We start from the raw sequence: 14621 nt of genomic DNA, 5'->3' as shown, positions 1-14621 counted from the left end.
CATAAATGCTTTACATCAAGAAAGAAGAAATGTTCAAAATTCAGGAGTTAGAAAGAACATACCCAAAGAGAGGAAGAGGAAGGAAATAATCAAGATGAGCAAAAACTATTGAAATGGAAAATAAACACTTACTACAAAGGATCAACAAGACAAAAGTTGTTTATTTAAAAAGCCTAATGAACTAGACAACCGAAAGTAAGAATTATTTAGGAACAAAAGAGAAAAGGCAAAAATAAATAGTATTAGGAGTTTAAAAAATGTACAAAATTACAGATTCTGCAGAGGTTAAAACATACTAAAAAGATATTTTGGATAATTTTATGTCAGTAAATTTAAAATCTCGGATGAAATGGATAAATTCCTAAGGAGGGGGGAACGTACATAAACTGACTTGGGAAGACATTGTACACCTGAATAGTTCTACAGTTATCAAAGAAATTACATCAGTAGTTAAAAACTTTCCCACAAAGAAAATACCAGGCCATAACTTTATAAGTGTTAAAAAGCAAAGGTGTCACTTTGAGGACTAAGATACGCCCGACAGAAACCGTGATATTTTCAGTTACCTCATAGGATTGCGAAAGCTAGACAGTGAATAAGGAAGACCAGAGAAGAATTGATGCCTTTGAATTATGGTATTGGAGAAGAATGTTGAATATACCATGGACTGTCAGAAGAATGAACAAATCTGTCTTGGAAGAAGTACAGCCAGAATGCTCCTTAGAAGCAAGGATGGTGAGACTTTGTCTCATGAACTTTGGACATGGTATCAGGAGGGACCAGTCCCTGGAGAAGGACATCATGCTTGGTAAAGTAGAGTCAGCAAAGGAGAGGAAGACCCTCAATGTGATGGATTGAGACAGTGGCTGCAATGATGGGCTCAAGCATAGCAGTGATTGTGAGGATTGTGCAGGAGCGGGCAGTGGTCCATTCTGTTGTACATAGGGTGACTATGAGTCAGAACAGACTCAACAGCACCCAACAACAACAACAACTTTGTAGGTGCCTTCTACCAAACTTTGAAGAAGCAGAAGACAGATTCCAATCTGTCTTAGTTTCTTAGTGCTACTATAACAGAAATGCCACAAGTGAGTGGCTTTAATGAACAGAATTTTATTTTCTCACAGTTTAGTAGGCTTGTTGTTAGTTGCTGTCAAGTCGATTCTGACTCATGGTTACCTCATGTGTGCAGAGTAGAACTGCTCTATAGGGTTTTCAAGGCTGTGACTCTTCAGAAACAGATTGACAGGCCTGTCTTCCGAGGTACCTGTGGGTAAGTTTGAACCACTCATCTCTCAGCTAGTAGTCTAGCACTTAACTGTGCCCCACAGGGCACTGGCTCTTAGGAGAAGGCTTTGCGTCTCTGAGTGAACATCCTTGTTACAACTTTTCTAGCTGACTATCTTTGGTGTTTCTAGGAGTACCTAGGAATAAATCTAACAAAATATATTCAAGACCTGTACACAGAAAATGATAGAACTCTGAAAGACATTAAAGATCTAAATAGGTATATAGAGAGAAATACTCGATTTTAGAATGAGACTCAATATTGTGAAGATACCAGTACACCTACATCGATGTGTAGATTTAGTGCAATTCCAACCAAAATTCCAACCAGACTTTTCATAGAATTTGTAACTTTTTGGAAGAGCAGCAGGTCATAAATAGCCAAAGATGCTCTTGAATGAAAAATAAGGAGGTGGAATTTGCCCTAGAAGCAATCAAATCTAAGATAAAGCTTTGGTAGTTAAGACAGTTTTGTCTTGTTGCAAGCTTAGATCAGTTGGCCAATGGTCCAGAATAGAGAGCACAAGTACACGCATATTTTGAAACCATTTTTTAGAGCGGGTATTGCAGATAGGGCAACAGGAGGATATATGTGGACTGTTAATAAGCAATGCTGTGAAAATTACTTACCAGGAATTTTTTTAGGAACATGAAATGAATCCTGAAAATGTACATAAAAATTAATTTAGGCAGTATTAACTCTTATAGCTTACCTTCTGTGACCCTAATGCGATTAAGTTAGTAATCAATTGCAAAAAGATAACCAGAAATCTCCATAAACTTGTTGCCGTTAGGCCGACCTATAGTGACCCTGTGGGAGAGAGTAGAACTGCCCCATAGGGTTTCCAGGGTGTGGCTGATGAATTCGAACTGCCGACCTTTTGGTTAGCAGCTGAACACTTAACCACAGTGCCACCAGGACTCCATGTAGGTGAGAAAAAGTTCATGGAACTTGGATTAGAGCTGTGAAAGAGACCCTATTTTTCTCATTATTATTATTTTTTAAATGTATCTGCTGTGTAATAGTTCATTTTAAGGAGAACAATATTGGAGCTGGGCGAAGAATTACTAGAAACACCACCATTCAGACCACTTTTATAGCAAGGACACAGACTCCAGTGAGGCCTCCCGTGTTACCATTAGGAATGGATGTTGTAGTCTCAAAAGAGCTCTATTCTCACCTGCCCAGGCCTCAAAAAGGGCTGTTTTCATTGTTGCTAAGCAAGTAACTGCTTAATTAAGTGGTACAACTAGTTGTGCTTAGAGGTTAGGGACTTTTATTTCCTATTGTTTCAGAGACACTGATTTACCGATACATAAAACACTTTTTGCCATAAAACTGAGCTGAGCAGAAAAACTTTTCTACATAATTGTTATTCAAAAAATGAATTTGACAAAAGACGTATCATCAAAACTCTAGATTATGCAGGAGCCAACCTTAAACTGAGCTTTCTAAATGATGTTTATTTCCAAGTTTTTTCATTTTCATAGCTTATTTGGTTATAAAACCCACTGCCATTCGGTTATAGAATTAAATAATTCCTATTAAGGGATCAATGTCATACTTTGTGAAACAGAATTGTTTAACAAAAACTGAAAATAATATGTGGCAGTTTATATGTCATGCTTTCAAAACAGGCTTTAAATCCTATATTCTATGTAGAGTTGTTAGCTATTCTAAAGGTACAATAAGAGATTATTGTTCATATCGGTGGAATAAATTGATACTCCCTGATCATACTTTTTCATTTTTCACATTGTCAGAACCTTGGACCTTAATCTTATTCTTTGATTGACAGCAGTGACCAGGGAAAGAACACTTGTATTGTTTGGGGTAGTCACATCTGTTCAACTTGATTCAGTTGAGGGTATTTGCATATTCTTCAGTATTTCTTCTGAGAGGGCTTAAATCCTTCTCAAGTGCTTGATGCATTTTTGAAATTCATTCATAAGGTATCTACATGCAGTAATGGTTCTGTATAATATTGCTGCGTGTAATCTGACAGATAAGACCACGTTTTAAAACAAGCTATTCTTTAGGGATGCTACATTACATTTTGACTTTTTCCATTAGACAGAAATGTCAGTTTCTGGAAAAGACTTCTTTAAAGCTTTAAATAAATACATCCTTATTTCAGACAAGGTTGTCAATCATAGGAAAAATAAAGATTTATTAAATAACAATTCAAAATAATTAATGATAGTTTTTCCTGCTTTGGTAGGAAAATTGAGGAATTTTATAGAAAATAATTACAGAGCCTGCATGGATTTCTGTTGAAACTGTTTTATAGGGAAGGTTACTAAGGAAACTTAGAAATTAGGCCTTAAATTTAGGTCTCAACTCCCAGACTGGTGTGGAATGATTGTAGATGACCTCTGAATTACATTAATAATGGTATATGACCTCTGACATTATTTACATATTATCCTACATGACCCTGGTGGCATTGTGGTTAAGTGCTACGGCTGCTGACCAAGAGGTCGGCAGTTCAAATCCGCCAGGTGCTCCTTGGAAACTCTATGGGGCAGTTATACTCTGTCCTATAGGGTCACTATGAGTCGGAATTGACTCGATGGCAGTGGGTTTGGTTTTGGGTTTTTGGTAATATTTTGCTCTCGCCACATTATCAGGGATTCTGTCTTATTCATCACCATATCTCTCCAGAATTTACACAGTGTCCTATACGAAATTAAGGCCCAGTCATTATTTTGCTGCCCTGTTTTCATTGTTCTCCTAGGCTATCATTCTGTAAAGGATAATTACAAAACAAGGTGGCCTATGAATGGAATGTTAAACACTTTTGATATCAAACAGGTTTCACTCTGTGTTTGAATCCTGATGTATTGGCAATAGGTGTGTTGAGAAGAATTTTGAGATCTACTTTTACTGGGATCATTTAGCAATGTGCTTAGAGGTTTGCCACGAGCATATGATCAGAGAAACCGACTGTTTGTCTTCCTAGATATATGTGATCTTAGGGAAGGGAGAAAGAACTATGGACTGAAGCGATTAGTAAAGACCCTGGAAAATAAATAAGGCCAAATTATAGAATAGATAGAATTCAGAAACTGTAGGCAAAAAAGGAGGGAGAGTATCGCCCAAGCTGGAAGTTCTATAAAAAATTATAGATGTTCAGAAAGGAAAAATAGCATTAGATTACATTAAATATAATCATAGCAAAGAAAATAATTGTTGCATGCTTGTTGATGCCTAGTCTTGTCCTAGATCCTCTTTTTACAATAACCCTGGAGATGGTCTTTGTTTCCATTCCTTGCTTTTCCTTTCTTGATGTATTTAGGGTTACTCTATTCTTCCCTTGTTTCTGCCTGAGCCAACTCTCTCCAATTTCATACCTGCCTTGCTTATGTATATGAAAGCTATGATGTAACCTCTCTTCTTCAGAATTTTATTTAATTATTGCATAAAAATTCACTGGAGAAGGAAGCTCTCAATTTTTATTTGATCGTTAAAATGGTATTTAAAAATATTTGGCTAAAAAGCAAATCACTCCAAATTACATAATTACTGTTTATCTTGCAGGAATCCCCTTCAGGTCGAAGGAAAGCTCTTGCTACCAGCAGCATTAACATGAAACAATATGCAAGCCCAATGCCAACTCAGACTGATGTCAAGTTAAAATTCAAGCCATTGTCTAAAAAAGTTGTATCTGCCACTCTCCAGTTTTCATTATCTTGCATATTCCTTCGGGAAGGAAAAGCCACGTAAGTTTCTTTTGTCAAATAGGCTTCTTCAAATTGTGCTTCAAAACATCCTAGATAGATAGCTTGTGACTCAGTAGACTGGCAACAGTTGAGAACATCCTACAGCATACCAATCATTCTTGCCGTTCTTTGTTTCAGAGCCTGAATTAAATGAACTCCTTGTTGTAGTCTCTTGACTCCAGACAGCGAACAGTCATATAAATGTGATCACAGCTGGTTTCAAAGTTTAAATTGTGTATTACAGGGTAGCGTAAGTGTTTGGTTTATATTTCAGTGCCTTCACTGTAAGTAGTCTGTACTTTGAAGCACAGACGGTTCAATTTGTAGAGCTGTTTGATGCAGCTGGGGCGTGAGAGGAACCTAAAAGGAAAAGGTTAGGTTAAGAGGGATGAAAGAACTAAAGAAACTTCGCCAGTTCTTATTATTTATCTCAGTCTTTCAAAAATTGTGTAAGAAAGTACAGTTAGATAAGCTGGCTGCTATAATCTTATCCTTTTCAAAAAATTACTTCTTAAGCACTAAATAAAAAAAATCAAACCCATTGCCATCAAGGCAATTCCAACTCATAGTGACCCTATAGGACAGAGTAGGACTGTCCCATAGGGCTTCTAAGGAGCGCCTGGTAGATTTGAGCTGCTGACCTTTGGGCTAGCAGCTATAGCTCTTAACCACTATGCCACCAGGGCTTGAAAAAACACACAAAAACCAAACACATTGCCATGGAGATGATTCCAACTCATGGCAACCGCATGTGTTACAGGTTTGAACTGCTCCATAGGGCTTTCTTGGTTGTAATCTTTATGAAAGGAGCCCTGATGGCACAATCATTAAGCGCTTGGCTGCTAACTGAAAAGAAGGCGATTTGAACTCACCCAGCGGCTCTGCAGGAGAAAAGACCTGTTGATCTGCTCCTGTAAAGATTACAGCCTAGGACATTCTACGGTGCAGTTCTACTCTGTCATTTAGGGCTGCTATGAGTTGGGATTGATTCAATGGCACACAAGAACAACAACACAATATTTATGGAAGCAGATCACCAGGCCTTTCTTTGATGCCACTGGGTGGGTTCGAACTGCCAACTTTGGGTTAATATTCAAGTGAAAACCATTTGCGACACCCAAGGACCTTCAATTCCTAGACCTATTTCTAGTCTTGAAAAGAATAAAATTCTTACTAAATAAAATAAGATGAACATACCCAGAGCATAAAAAGTAAAAATAACATTCATTAGGCTTATAGCATACTAAAAAAGAAAAAAAAAAAAAAACAAAAAACCATTGTAGTTGAGTCAATTCCAACTCATAGCAACCCTATAGGACAGAGCAGAACTGCCCCATACATTTCCAAGGCTGTAATCTTTACAGAAGCAGACTATCACATCTTTCTCCCCTGGAGCGGCTAGTGGTTTTGAACCACCAAACTTTTGGTTAACAGTCGAGCGTTTACCCACTGTGCCACCAGGGCTCCTTTCATAGTATGCAGTCAAGTCAAATTGTGGGTTTAGTGAAAGGGTTGGTACATACTTGGAATGTAAGATCAGGGAGAGGAAAATGGAAATTGTATGCCTGGACTTAAAAGGTGAGGGAAAGAAGGCAGCTGTGAACGTTAAAGTCCGATCTGAATCACAGTTCTGAGTGTATTTGACCTAGTAGAATGTGGTTACTATAATTGGTCATCTCACTTGACTGATTGGATTGGACTCTGTGAGTCAGTCAAAATGAGATGTTTGGCACTTATCTACATGGCAGCAAATGACTTAGTAGATAACAGTAAGCCTCCTTTCTGGGAAGCTGGCTTTTAAGTGAGTGTGGTAGTGAGGCAGTACAGAATGGTAGCAATTCGTCTTTCATCTCAGGACCTTAAAATTGTAGCCCTAAATACTAAGAAATTAAAAATAAATACCTTGTCCTGAAGTTCAAGCCAAAATCAAAGGAAAGGAAGTAAAGGAAGAAAAGAGAAAACAAATTTAGAGAAGATCCTTTGAGGGTGAACTCCTTTCTGCTGAGCAGAAGCAGTAAGTGAAGCAGCGCCATTCACAGGCATCTAGGTGAGAAAAAGTCAAACCGCAAGTCTCAGTTCGAAGGGAGGCTTCTCTGCGAACACCTCTGATCTCTGTCTTGCTTCCTCCCCGGCTTACCTTCTGCAAAGAAAATTCTTCAGGTTTGAAATGTGAGAAGATTCAACATAAAATTAGCAAGTTAACATTTTAAGAATGTTATATTCTTGAAATTGTTTCCCATTGTTTGATGAGGGATTTATAAGCCATTCATCTAAGGTAATACAACTTACTTTTTGTTCATGCAGACTTTGTGTCATTGGATTTATTTAAAAAGGGAGAAATGATTTCGTTAACTGTATAGTTTATGTAAGATAAAATGGAAAGAATTTCAAGAATCAGCTTAATCTATAAATTTATATCATATTCAGAAGATTGGTGAATATTAACAAGAATTACTTTAAAAAATAAACTTTTATTTGGCTTTCTGAGGTTTGGAGAGGTATACAAAATTGAAATTTAGTTTGTATATGGCATGTTAGAAATATGTTTCATTCACCGTATTTGAATTTTAAAGTAAAAATATTAAATCAAGAAAACACAAATGATTTTACTTTCAGAGTATTTAATATAAACTTTGTAAATTTATATTTAAAATACTTCAAAATAATAAAAATTTTAAGTTTTATCAGATATATGGTCTTTAACTTACAATCAGCCCAGATTATTTTTCATATTGTAATTCTTTAAAATGTTAGACTTTATTTTTAAGTTGCTTTTTCTGTTATAGTAACTCTTTAACTTTGGGGGGTTATGGCTCCTTTGAAAAAAATGCACATTTAAACAAATTTAAATATAGTTTGCAAGGGGTTTACCACCTTTCCTTTCTACCCCCAAGTCCAAAAGTGTTCATGGACATCAGATTAAGAATTTCTGTTCTAGTTCTTTTTGAAGGTTTATACATTTTAAAGTCTAGATCTCATCTGATTTGCAAACTGCCCCACTGTTTTATGAAGCAAGATTTTGTTTCCAGACTTCATGATTAGGAGCCCATACTTTAATCTCATGAAGAAAAATGCAGTCTTCCACAGACCTGCAGCACAGAATTAAACTAAATCCGAAACAGTTAGTTTTGAATCCTGTTTTCTTTTTACTAATTAAACATGCCATTTGAAAATTAATAATATGAATATTTAAATTTTTCAATATTCCTGTACAACCTTTTAAAAAGGCTTATTAACATTGTATCTTATAGAAAGAAGGAATATATTATTTTGTTCTTAAATAATCATTTTTCAAGCAATGTCATTTAATGAGCTGTGTATTATATTTCGAATCATTGATATAGGGACGAAGACATGCAAAGTTTGGCTAGTTTGATGAGCATGAAGCAGGCTGACATTGGCAATTTAGATGACTTTGAAGAAGATAATGAAGAAGATGATGAAAACCGAGTGAACCAAGAGGAAAAGGCAGCAAAAATTACGGGTTGGTTTTAATAGCATTAAAGCTAAAAGTTTTATTTTTTTGCAATGTTGAGAAACTTATTCTGTTCCCGGGGGGTGGGGAGGGGGGAGAATACTATTAACAAAGTATTGTTTTTTATGGAGGAAAAAATTATTTTAAATTTTGCCATTATTAATTATATCTTTATATTATAATATAAATGCATAAAATGCAATTGTACTGTATCAATAAAAAAAATTATATGGGTATATTATTTCCTCCAAGTAAACTGCAGAGTTCTTTAGGGAACATACTGTTTGATACAATTATTTTGTCTATCTCTTAGAGTATTTAAGCAAATGCAAACACCTAGAGGCTTTTCATTTAGTAAATTTCTTCTGGGAAGTTGTTCAAATCAACAGTAATTGGCCAAATGTATCTTCCATCACTAGAATGTTTGATAGAAGGTGAAAGTGACCTCTTCCATGGTAGCTATGCTTGCTTGAGCTTATCCAGGGTTCCTACCCTGCTCTGTGTGAGACAGAATCCCCTGCTAGCTAGAAACATACTTTGGGAATGGCTCTCAGGCAGGAACCTTTTATTGACGCTGCACATTTACCCAAAACTAGGTACTTTGTGCAGTTGTGCAACACCAGTAAGCGGACAGAAAATTTTTGAATTGCATTTGGCAAGACAACTGAAATATAGCAGAAGTGATAAGCCTTAGAGTTGGAGAAGCAAAGACTTTTAATGGAAAGTTTACTGCAGCTAGTATTCGATACATGTCTTTAACAATCAGTGCCTCACTCTATATGGTGACTTCACAACATTTGAGCCAGTATTTGGTGATATGACCATCTTTGGGATTTAGGTTGAAATTCAACAGGAAGAGAAAAGAATCCTGCATAACTGACAAGGTCCTATTGTATACAGCTCAGAAAATCGGGCTCAACTTAAACAGTTTACAACAAACATTATTGCGGCAACTCAGACATTATAAGACACCTGAAAGGCCCCTGATATTCTGATGGTTGTTGCAAAGACTAGGGTGGAATCTACTTAGGTTCAACCAGACATTCAGACTCATATGACCTGAATAGGCCACAGTTAGCATTGGATTCACTTAGAAAGATATCGGACAGGATACACCTCATGACAGCAGGGCTTCCCTCTTTCACCAGAGTCCCCACAGCAGCCCAGGGGCTATTCTCTCCTCACTTCTCCAAATGAAACTCGCATGCAAAGAGACAAGATCCACATAGTTAGGATCAGGAATTACCTTGGTTTACAATGCCCATCCCTCCCAGGAGCCAGTATCTCTTGTAACGGTCTCATCATTATACTTTCCAAGGTCCCTCGAAGGGCCATGTCCAGTTACAAGAGTCTCCACATTCAGAGAAGCCCAAATCTTAGACCTTCCGTTAGGTCGTATAGTCCATTCTCAGTCCTCCTGTTCAGATCCAGCTTATCAATCAGGAGTCATTTTCTACCATAAGCAATGCTGCCTAGTGTTTGTTAATTCTTTTCCCATAGTTAGTAAAGTTAATTCAGGAGGGGGAAGAGAGAGTGATACATTGGCTACCTTCAGGGGACCAAATACAACAGCACAGAAGGTACTAGAGGAGATACCAGTTCAGATTTCAGCAGCTAGAGTTGATGGTATGACTTAGCCCCCTGAAGTTAAATGTCTTTCTAGCTAGGGTTAGGAATGGAGATAAGCTAGTCTCCCACCTTTGATTAGAAGGTTCCTCGGAGTCAACTTGGGGCTTTGGTCAGAAAATACACCCATGAATTTGCTTCGGTTTTTCACCTGGGCATCTACCCTCCAGTCCTTAAGAGGCTCCAGTTTATAAGGACTCAGAAAGGAAACCATAGGATTGCTTTGGACCCAATAAAGTAATAATGGTCACCCCTTTTAGAGGTCCATGTGAAGGATGAAAATTTCTAGGAAACTGTCATCTGTTATCTAGGTATCGAGTTTGGGAAATAGGGGAGAAGCAGAGAATTGGAGCAATTCTGATCCCTTGAGCTAAAAGGTTCATAAGGGACCAGAGCTACCTCCTTCTTAAAGAAATTTGAGACCCTAGGATGAGAGACTTAAGACAGCAGGCATATCTCTTCACAGTGTTTAGAACTCAGATGTGGCAACCTTAGAATTGTAGAAGTGGCAGAAGATACAGATTACAAGTTAAGTCTGCTTTCTGGGTCACTCTTAAACCCTATTGCTGCTTTATTTATACTAATAGCAACTGAACATTTTCTTTAATTTCTCCCTGACTCTAAGAATCCAGAATTCTGCAGATACTGAGAGCCCATCTGATAGAGCTGGAGTGGAGTATACACTGTATGATTCCACTTATGTAACATTCCAAAACAGGCAAAAAGTAATCTCACGTGGAAAACATCAGAATAGTGGTTGGATGTAGGGGTGGAGATTGACTGGGAAAGCATCATGAGTGAAATCTTTTTGACCTTGATTTCTGCCAGGAAGCTGAAATGTTACTATCTGTGACCACCTTAAAATAAGATATACCCATTCTGAATCTTATTATACCTTGTAAAGAGAAATGAGGATGCTGCAAGATTTACAATTATGTTCTAGCTCTAGGCAGTTTATTTTTTTCTTTTTACTCAAACTGTGAACTTTCTTAAAAGGAAAAAGCCACCTACTCTTCATGCCACCCCCCCCCCTTTTTTTTGTTGTTCAATGAGATAATCTCTGGTGGTCAATTTCTATCTTCTGTTGCCTCCCTAACAGTAAAAGAGTCTCAAATTACTTGACCCTTTGCTTCGATCTCCTGACCCCGATTTAGTTTTCCTTCTTATTCTCACCAATGTGAAGCAAGTCAAGGCTGACACACTGTTATGATGTCTAAGTGTTGTACCAAAAAAACCCAAACCCATTGCCATTAAGTTGATTCCAACTCATAGTGACCCATGGGTTCATTGCTTAGTTGGAGTAATTCTAGTGTGGAGTGTTCTATTACATGGCCTTGTTAGAATCTTCCCCAAACATGTCAATTTTCAGTGAAAGGCTTTAATGTTAAAGTAATAAAGTATTATATAAGCATAGTGGTTTGGGTAGTTCTTTTGGTCAGAGTAGTATATTACTGGGGAAGCTTCTCATTTAAAAATAAAATACCAGAAATAAATTTTTGTTATAATTCTTCTTCTAAATTTTTACCTTTTTTTTTTTTTTTCTGATTATAAAAGTAAAACATATTGACTGTAGGCAATTTGGAAGAAAAAGAAAGTTCCTGTTTTCGAAGGAGAAATAAACAACAAGATTATGTATTTTAGGCTCTAGATCCCCATATGCAACTGCCTGTTGAATATCTCCATTGAACAGCTTCCCAGGCACCCGAAGTGCAATACGTCCCAAACTGAGTAGCCCCCGTTGCGATGCTAGGAATACCACACACAGTCAGCCAAGAGAGAAACCTGTCATTTAGCCTGGATTCCTTTCCCCATCTCATGTCATATTAACCGTCTCAAATCTTTCTCCTTTATTTAATTGATAAATATTTGTTGAGTACCTTGCCTCATGGAGTGGTGGTGCTAAGCTACTCATCTTTTTGTTTTCTGTCTTTTTTTTCAAATGCTGCTACCATGTTGCTACTGGAGTGATGTTTCTCAAATATTCATTTTATCTTTCAGTGGATTCCCATAGCTCTTAAAGTTCACACTTTTTAGTTTGGTACACAGTAACCTTCTGATATGACATTTGCTAGATTCATGTCATTCTCCACCCCTGGCATCTTAAGCCCCAGACAACTTGCAGTTTCCTATATATTTTATGTTCTCATTTGCCTCCCTTTCATCCACATGGAATACCCTCTATTTCCTCTTTTTTTTTTTAAAAAATAATGTCTCTATGTCTCATATTAGCTCAAATATACAGCCAAGTCCCGGAAGCCTTTCTGACCTCAGACTGAATTTGTGTGCTTCTCTTCCAGTTTAACGTAGCCTGTGATACATATCTCAATCATAATATTTGTCATACACTGTATGGTGCTTTAAGGAGCCCTGATGATGTAATGGTTAGGTGCTTGGCTGCTCACCAAAAGGTCAGCAGTTTGGACCCCAACTGCGTTCCTCTGGAGAAAGATGTGGCAGTCTGCTTCTGTAAAGACCCCAGCCTTGGAAACCCTGTGAAGAAGTTCTACTCTGTCCTGTAGAGTCACTATGAGTCGGAATCGGCTTGACAGCAATGGGTTTGGGGTTTTGGCTTGGTATGTTGCTTTACTGTCTGCCTGTCCCACTATATAATAAAACCACAAGGACAGATACTAGAATAGGCTTATTACAGGTCCCCTGTAGGATAGAATAGAACTACCCTATAGAATTCCCAAGGAGCGTCTGGTGGACTTGAACTGCTGACCTTTTGGTTAGCAGCTACAGCACTTAACTGCTACGCCAGCAGGGTTTCCAATAAATATTTATTAGATAGATGCTGTCTCTTTGGAGCTTGTTTCTTTTTTATGATTTGGATTAAAATTTATTTGCGTACCAAATGCACGGAGTATTAGTATAGATACTTTCTCACTCTGTGAATAAGAACAGAAGTTTTAGAAACAGTAGGTGTAGGAGGGAGGAAGCAAGGATTTATTTCAGCCATGGGTAAACAGAAGAAACTACTAGGATAGGAAAAAAATGGAGAGACAAAATGATTCTGGGTTGGTTAATGAGGAAACGGTCTTTAGCGCTTTTAGATATCAGCAATATTTCTAAACATTCAGAAAATTTACAGTGTACATAATCTAATCATATATCAGAGTAATCTAGATAGCATTTTAATTAATGGCCATGTTGTACTTAAAACTCTATGGAACAATACAAATGTTTTGAAGGTAAGGACCAGGTCTAACTTTATTTTTCTTCAGTATTTTCTACAGTGCCCATCGTATGAGACATTTAGTAAACAACTGATTCCTACCCTATAGAGATTACATCCTAGGATATAAAGTAATTAAAATATATTAGCTATATAAAGAAAATTAAAGTTTTGGGGCATTATTTAAAACTTTCTGACCTATTAAGTGCATGTTTGGGAATATGGTACAAATAAAATGTAGATATTAATAGTAGTACCTTTTGGAGCCCTGGTGGTGCAATGGTGAAGAGCTTGGCTGCTAATTGAAAGGTCAGCAGTTCAAATCCACCAGCCTCTCCTTGGAAACCCAATGGAGATAGTTCTACTGTGTGCTGCAAGGTCACTATGAGTCAGAATCGACTCGAGAGCAGCTGGCTTGGGTTTTATTTTGGGTTCTTAGGATGATTAACTCTGACAATCTATGCAAAGCCCTTTCCACTGCTTAATAAATGTTAGTTGCTGTTATTTTTTTTCTTATTTCATATTTTCAAGGTTAAGAACAAACCATTTCCAAATTTTTTAAAATAGAATATTAGTAATGAATGAAAAAAAAAAAAAAATCTTGAGACTGGTAATCAGTTAACATTGATCCTCTGCTCCATTACATTTTCGTAAACATTTAAAAGTACAGTGTTTAGTAGTGGAAGGTAAAGGATCTGACTTATGACTAAATTCGCCCTACTGAGGGATTTACTAGGTGAGCTTGACCCAGAGTGGGGTTCAAAGCTATAGCCACAATAAAATGGAAGAAGACGCTTTATAAAATCTGATTATTTAGCTCCTGGTGGCATAGTGGATAAGAGCTTGGCTACTGACCAAGAAGGTCTGCAGTTGGAATCCACCAAGCCTATCCTTGGAAACCCAATGGGGCAGTTCTACTCTGCTGTATAGGGTCACTATGAGTCAGAATTGACTCGACGGCAACGGGTTTTCTTTTTCGGTACCATTCAAATTAGGATGAAGAATTCAAATGATATTAATTTGTTTACTCCTTATTTTCTATGGTTTACTTTGACTATGTTATTCATGCAAAAAATCTTTTCTCATTTGGACAAGGGAAATTAATGTTTATCAACTTTTCATATATATTTAGCTCAAAGATCTATAAATTAACACTTATATTTTTGACAGTATTCTAACCAGTTGCATCAAGTCTATTATGATTCATAGTAACCGCATGTGTTTCAGAGTAGAACTGTGCTCTGTAGGGTTCTCAGTGGCTGATTTTTCAGAAGTAGGTTGCCTGGCCTTTCTTCCAAAGTGCCACTGGGTAGACTCAAACCTCCAACCTCTTGG

General features: G+C 37.2%; 1 protein-coding gene across 5 annotated transcripts in view; it reads left to right on the top strand.

The window, feature by feature from the left end:
- The window catches only part of EHBP1 (EH domain binding protein 1), a 350658-nt gene that overhangs the window by 146561 nt on the left and 189476 nt on the right, over positions 1-14621 (top strand). For all 5 annotated transcript variants that reach the window (XM_049857490.1, XM_049857491.1, XM_049857487.1 and 2 more), the window contains exons 6-7: positions 4829-5010; positions 8355-8494. In XM_049857490.1, coding sequence (XP_049713447.1) covers positions 4829-5010; positions 8355-8494 — 322 coding nt within the window. The remainder of the gene's footprint in view (positions 1-4828; positions 5011-8354; positions 8495-14621) is intronic.

The sequence above is a fragment of the Elephas maximus genome, chromosome 17 (genome assembly GCF_024166365.1).
Source record: "Elephas maximus indicus isolate mEleMax1 chromosome 17, mEleMax1 primary haplotype, whole genome shotgun sequence".
Lineage (NCBI taxonomy): Eukaryota > Metazoa > Chordata > Mammalia > Proboscidea > Elephantidae > Elephas > Elephas maximus.
The sequence above is the reverse complement of the archived record's forward strand: the minus strand, read 5'-3'. Positions and strand labels throughout refer to the sequence as shown.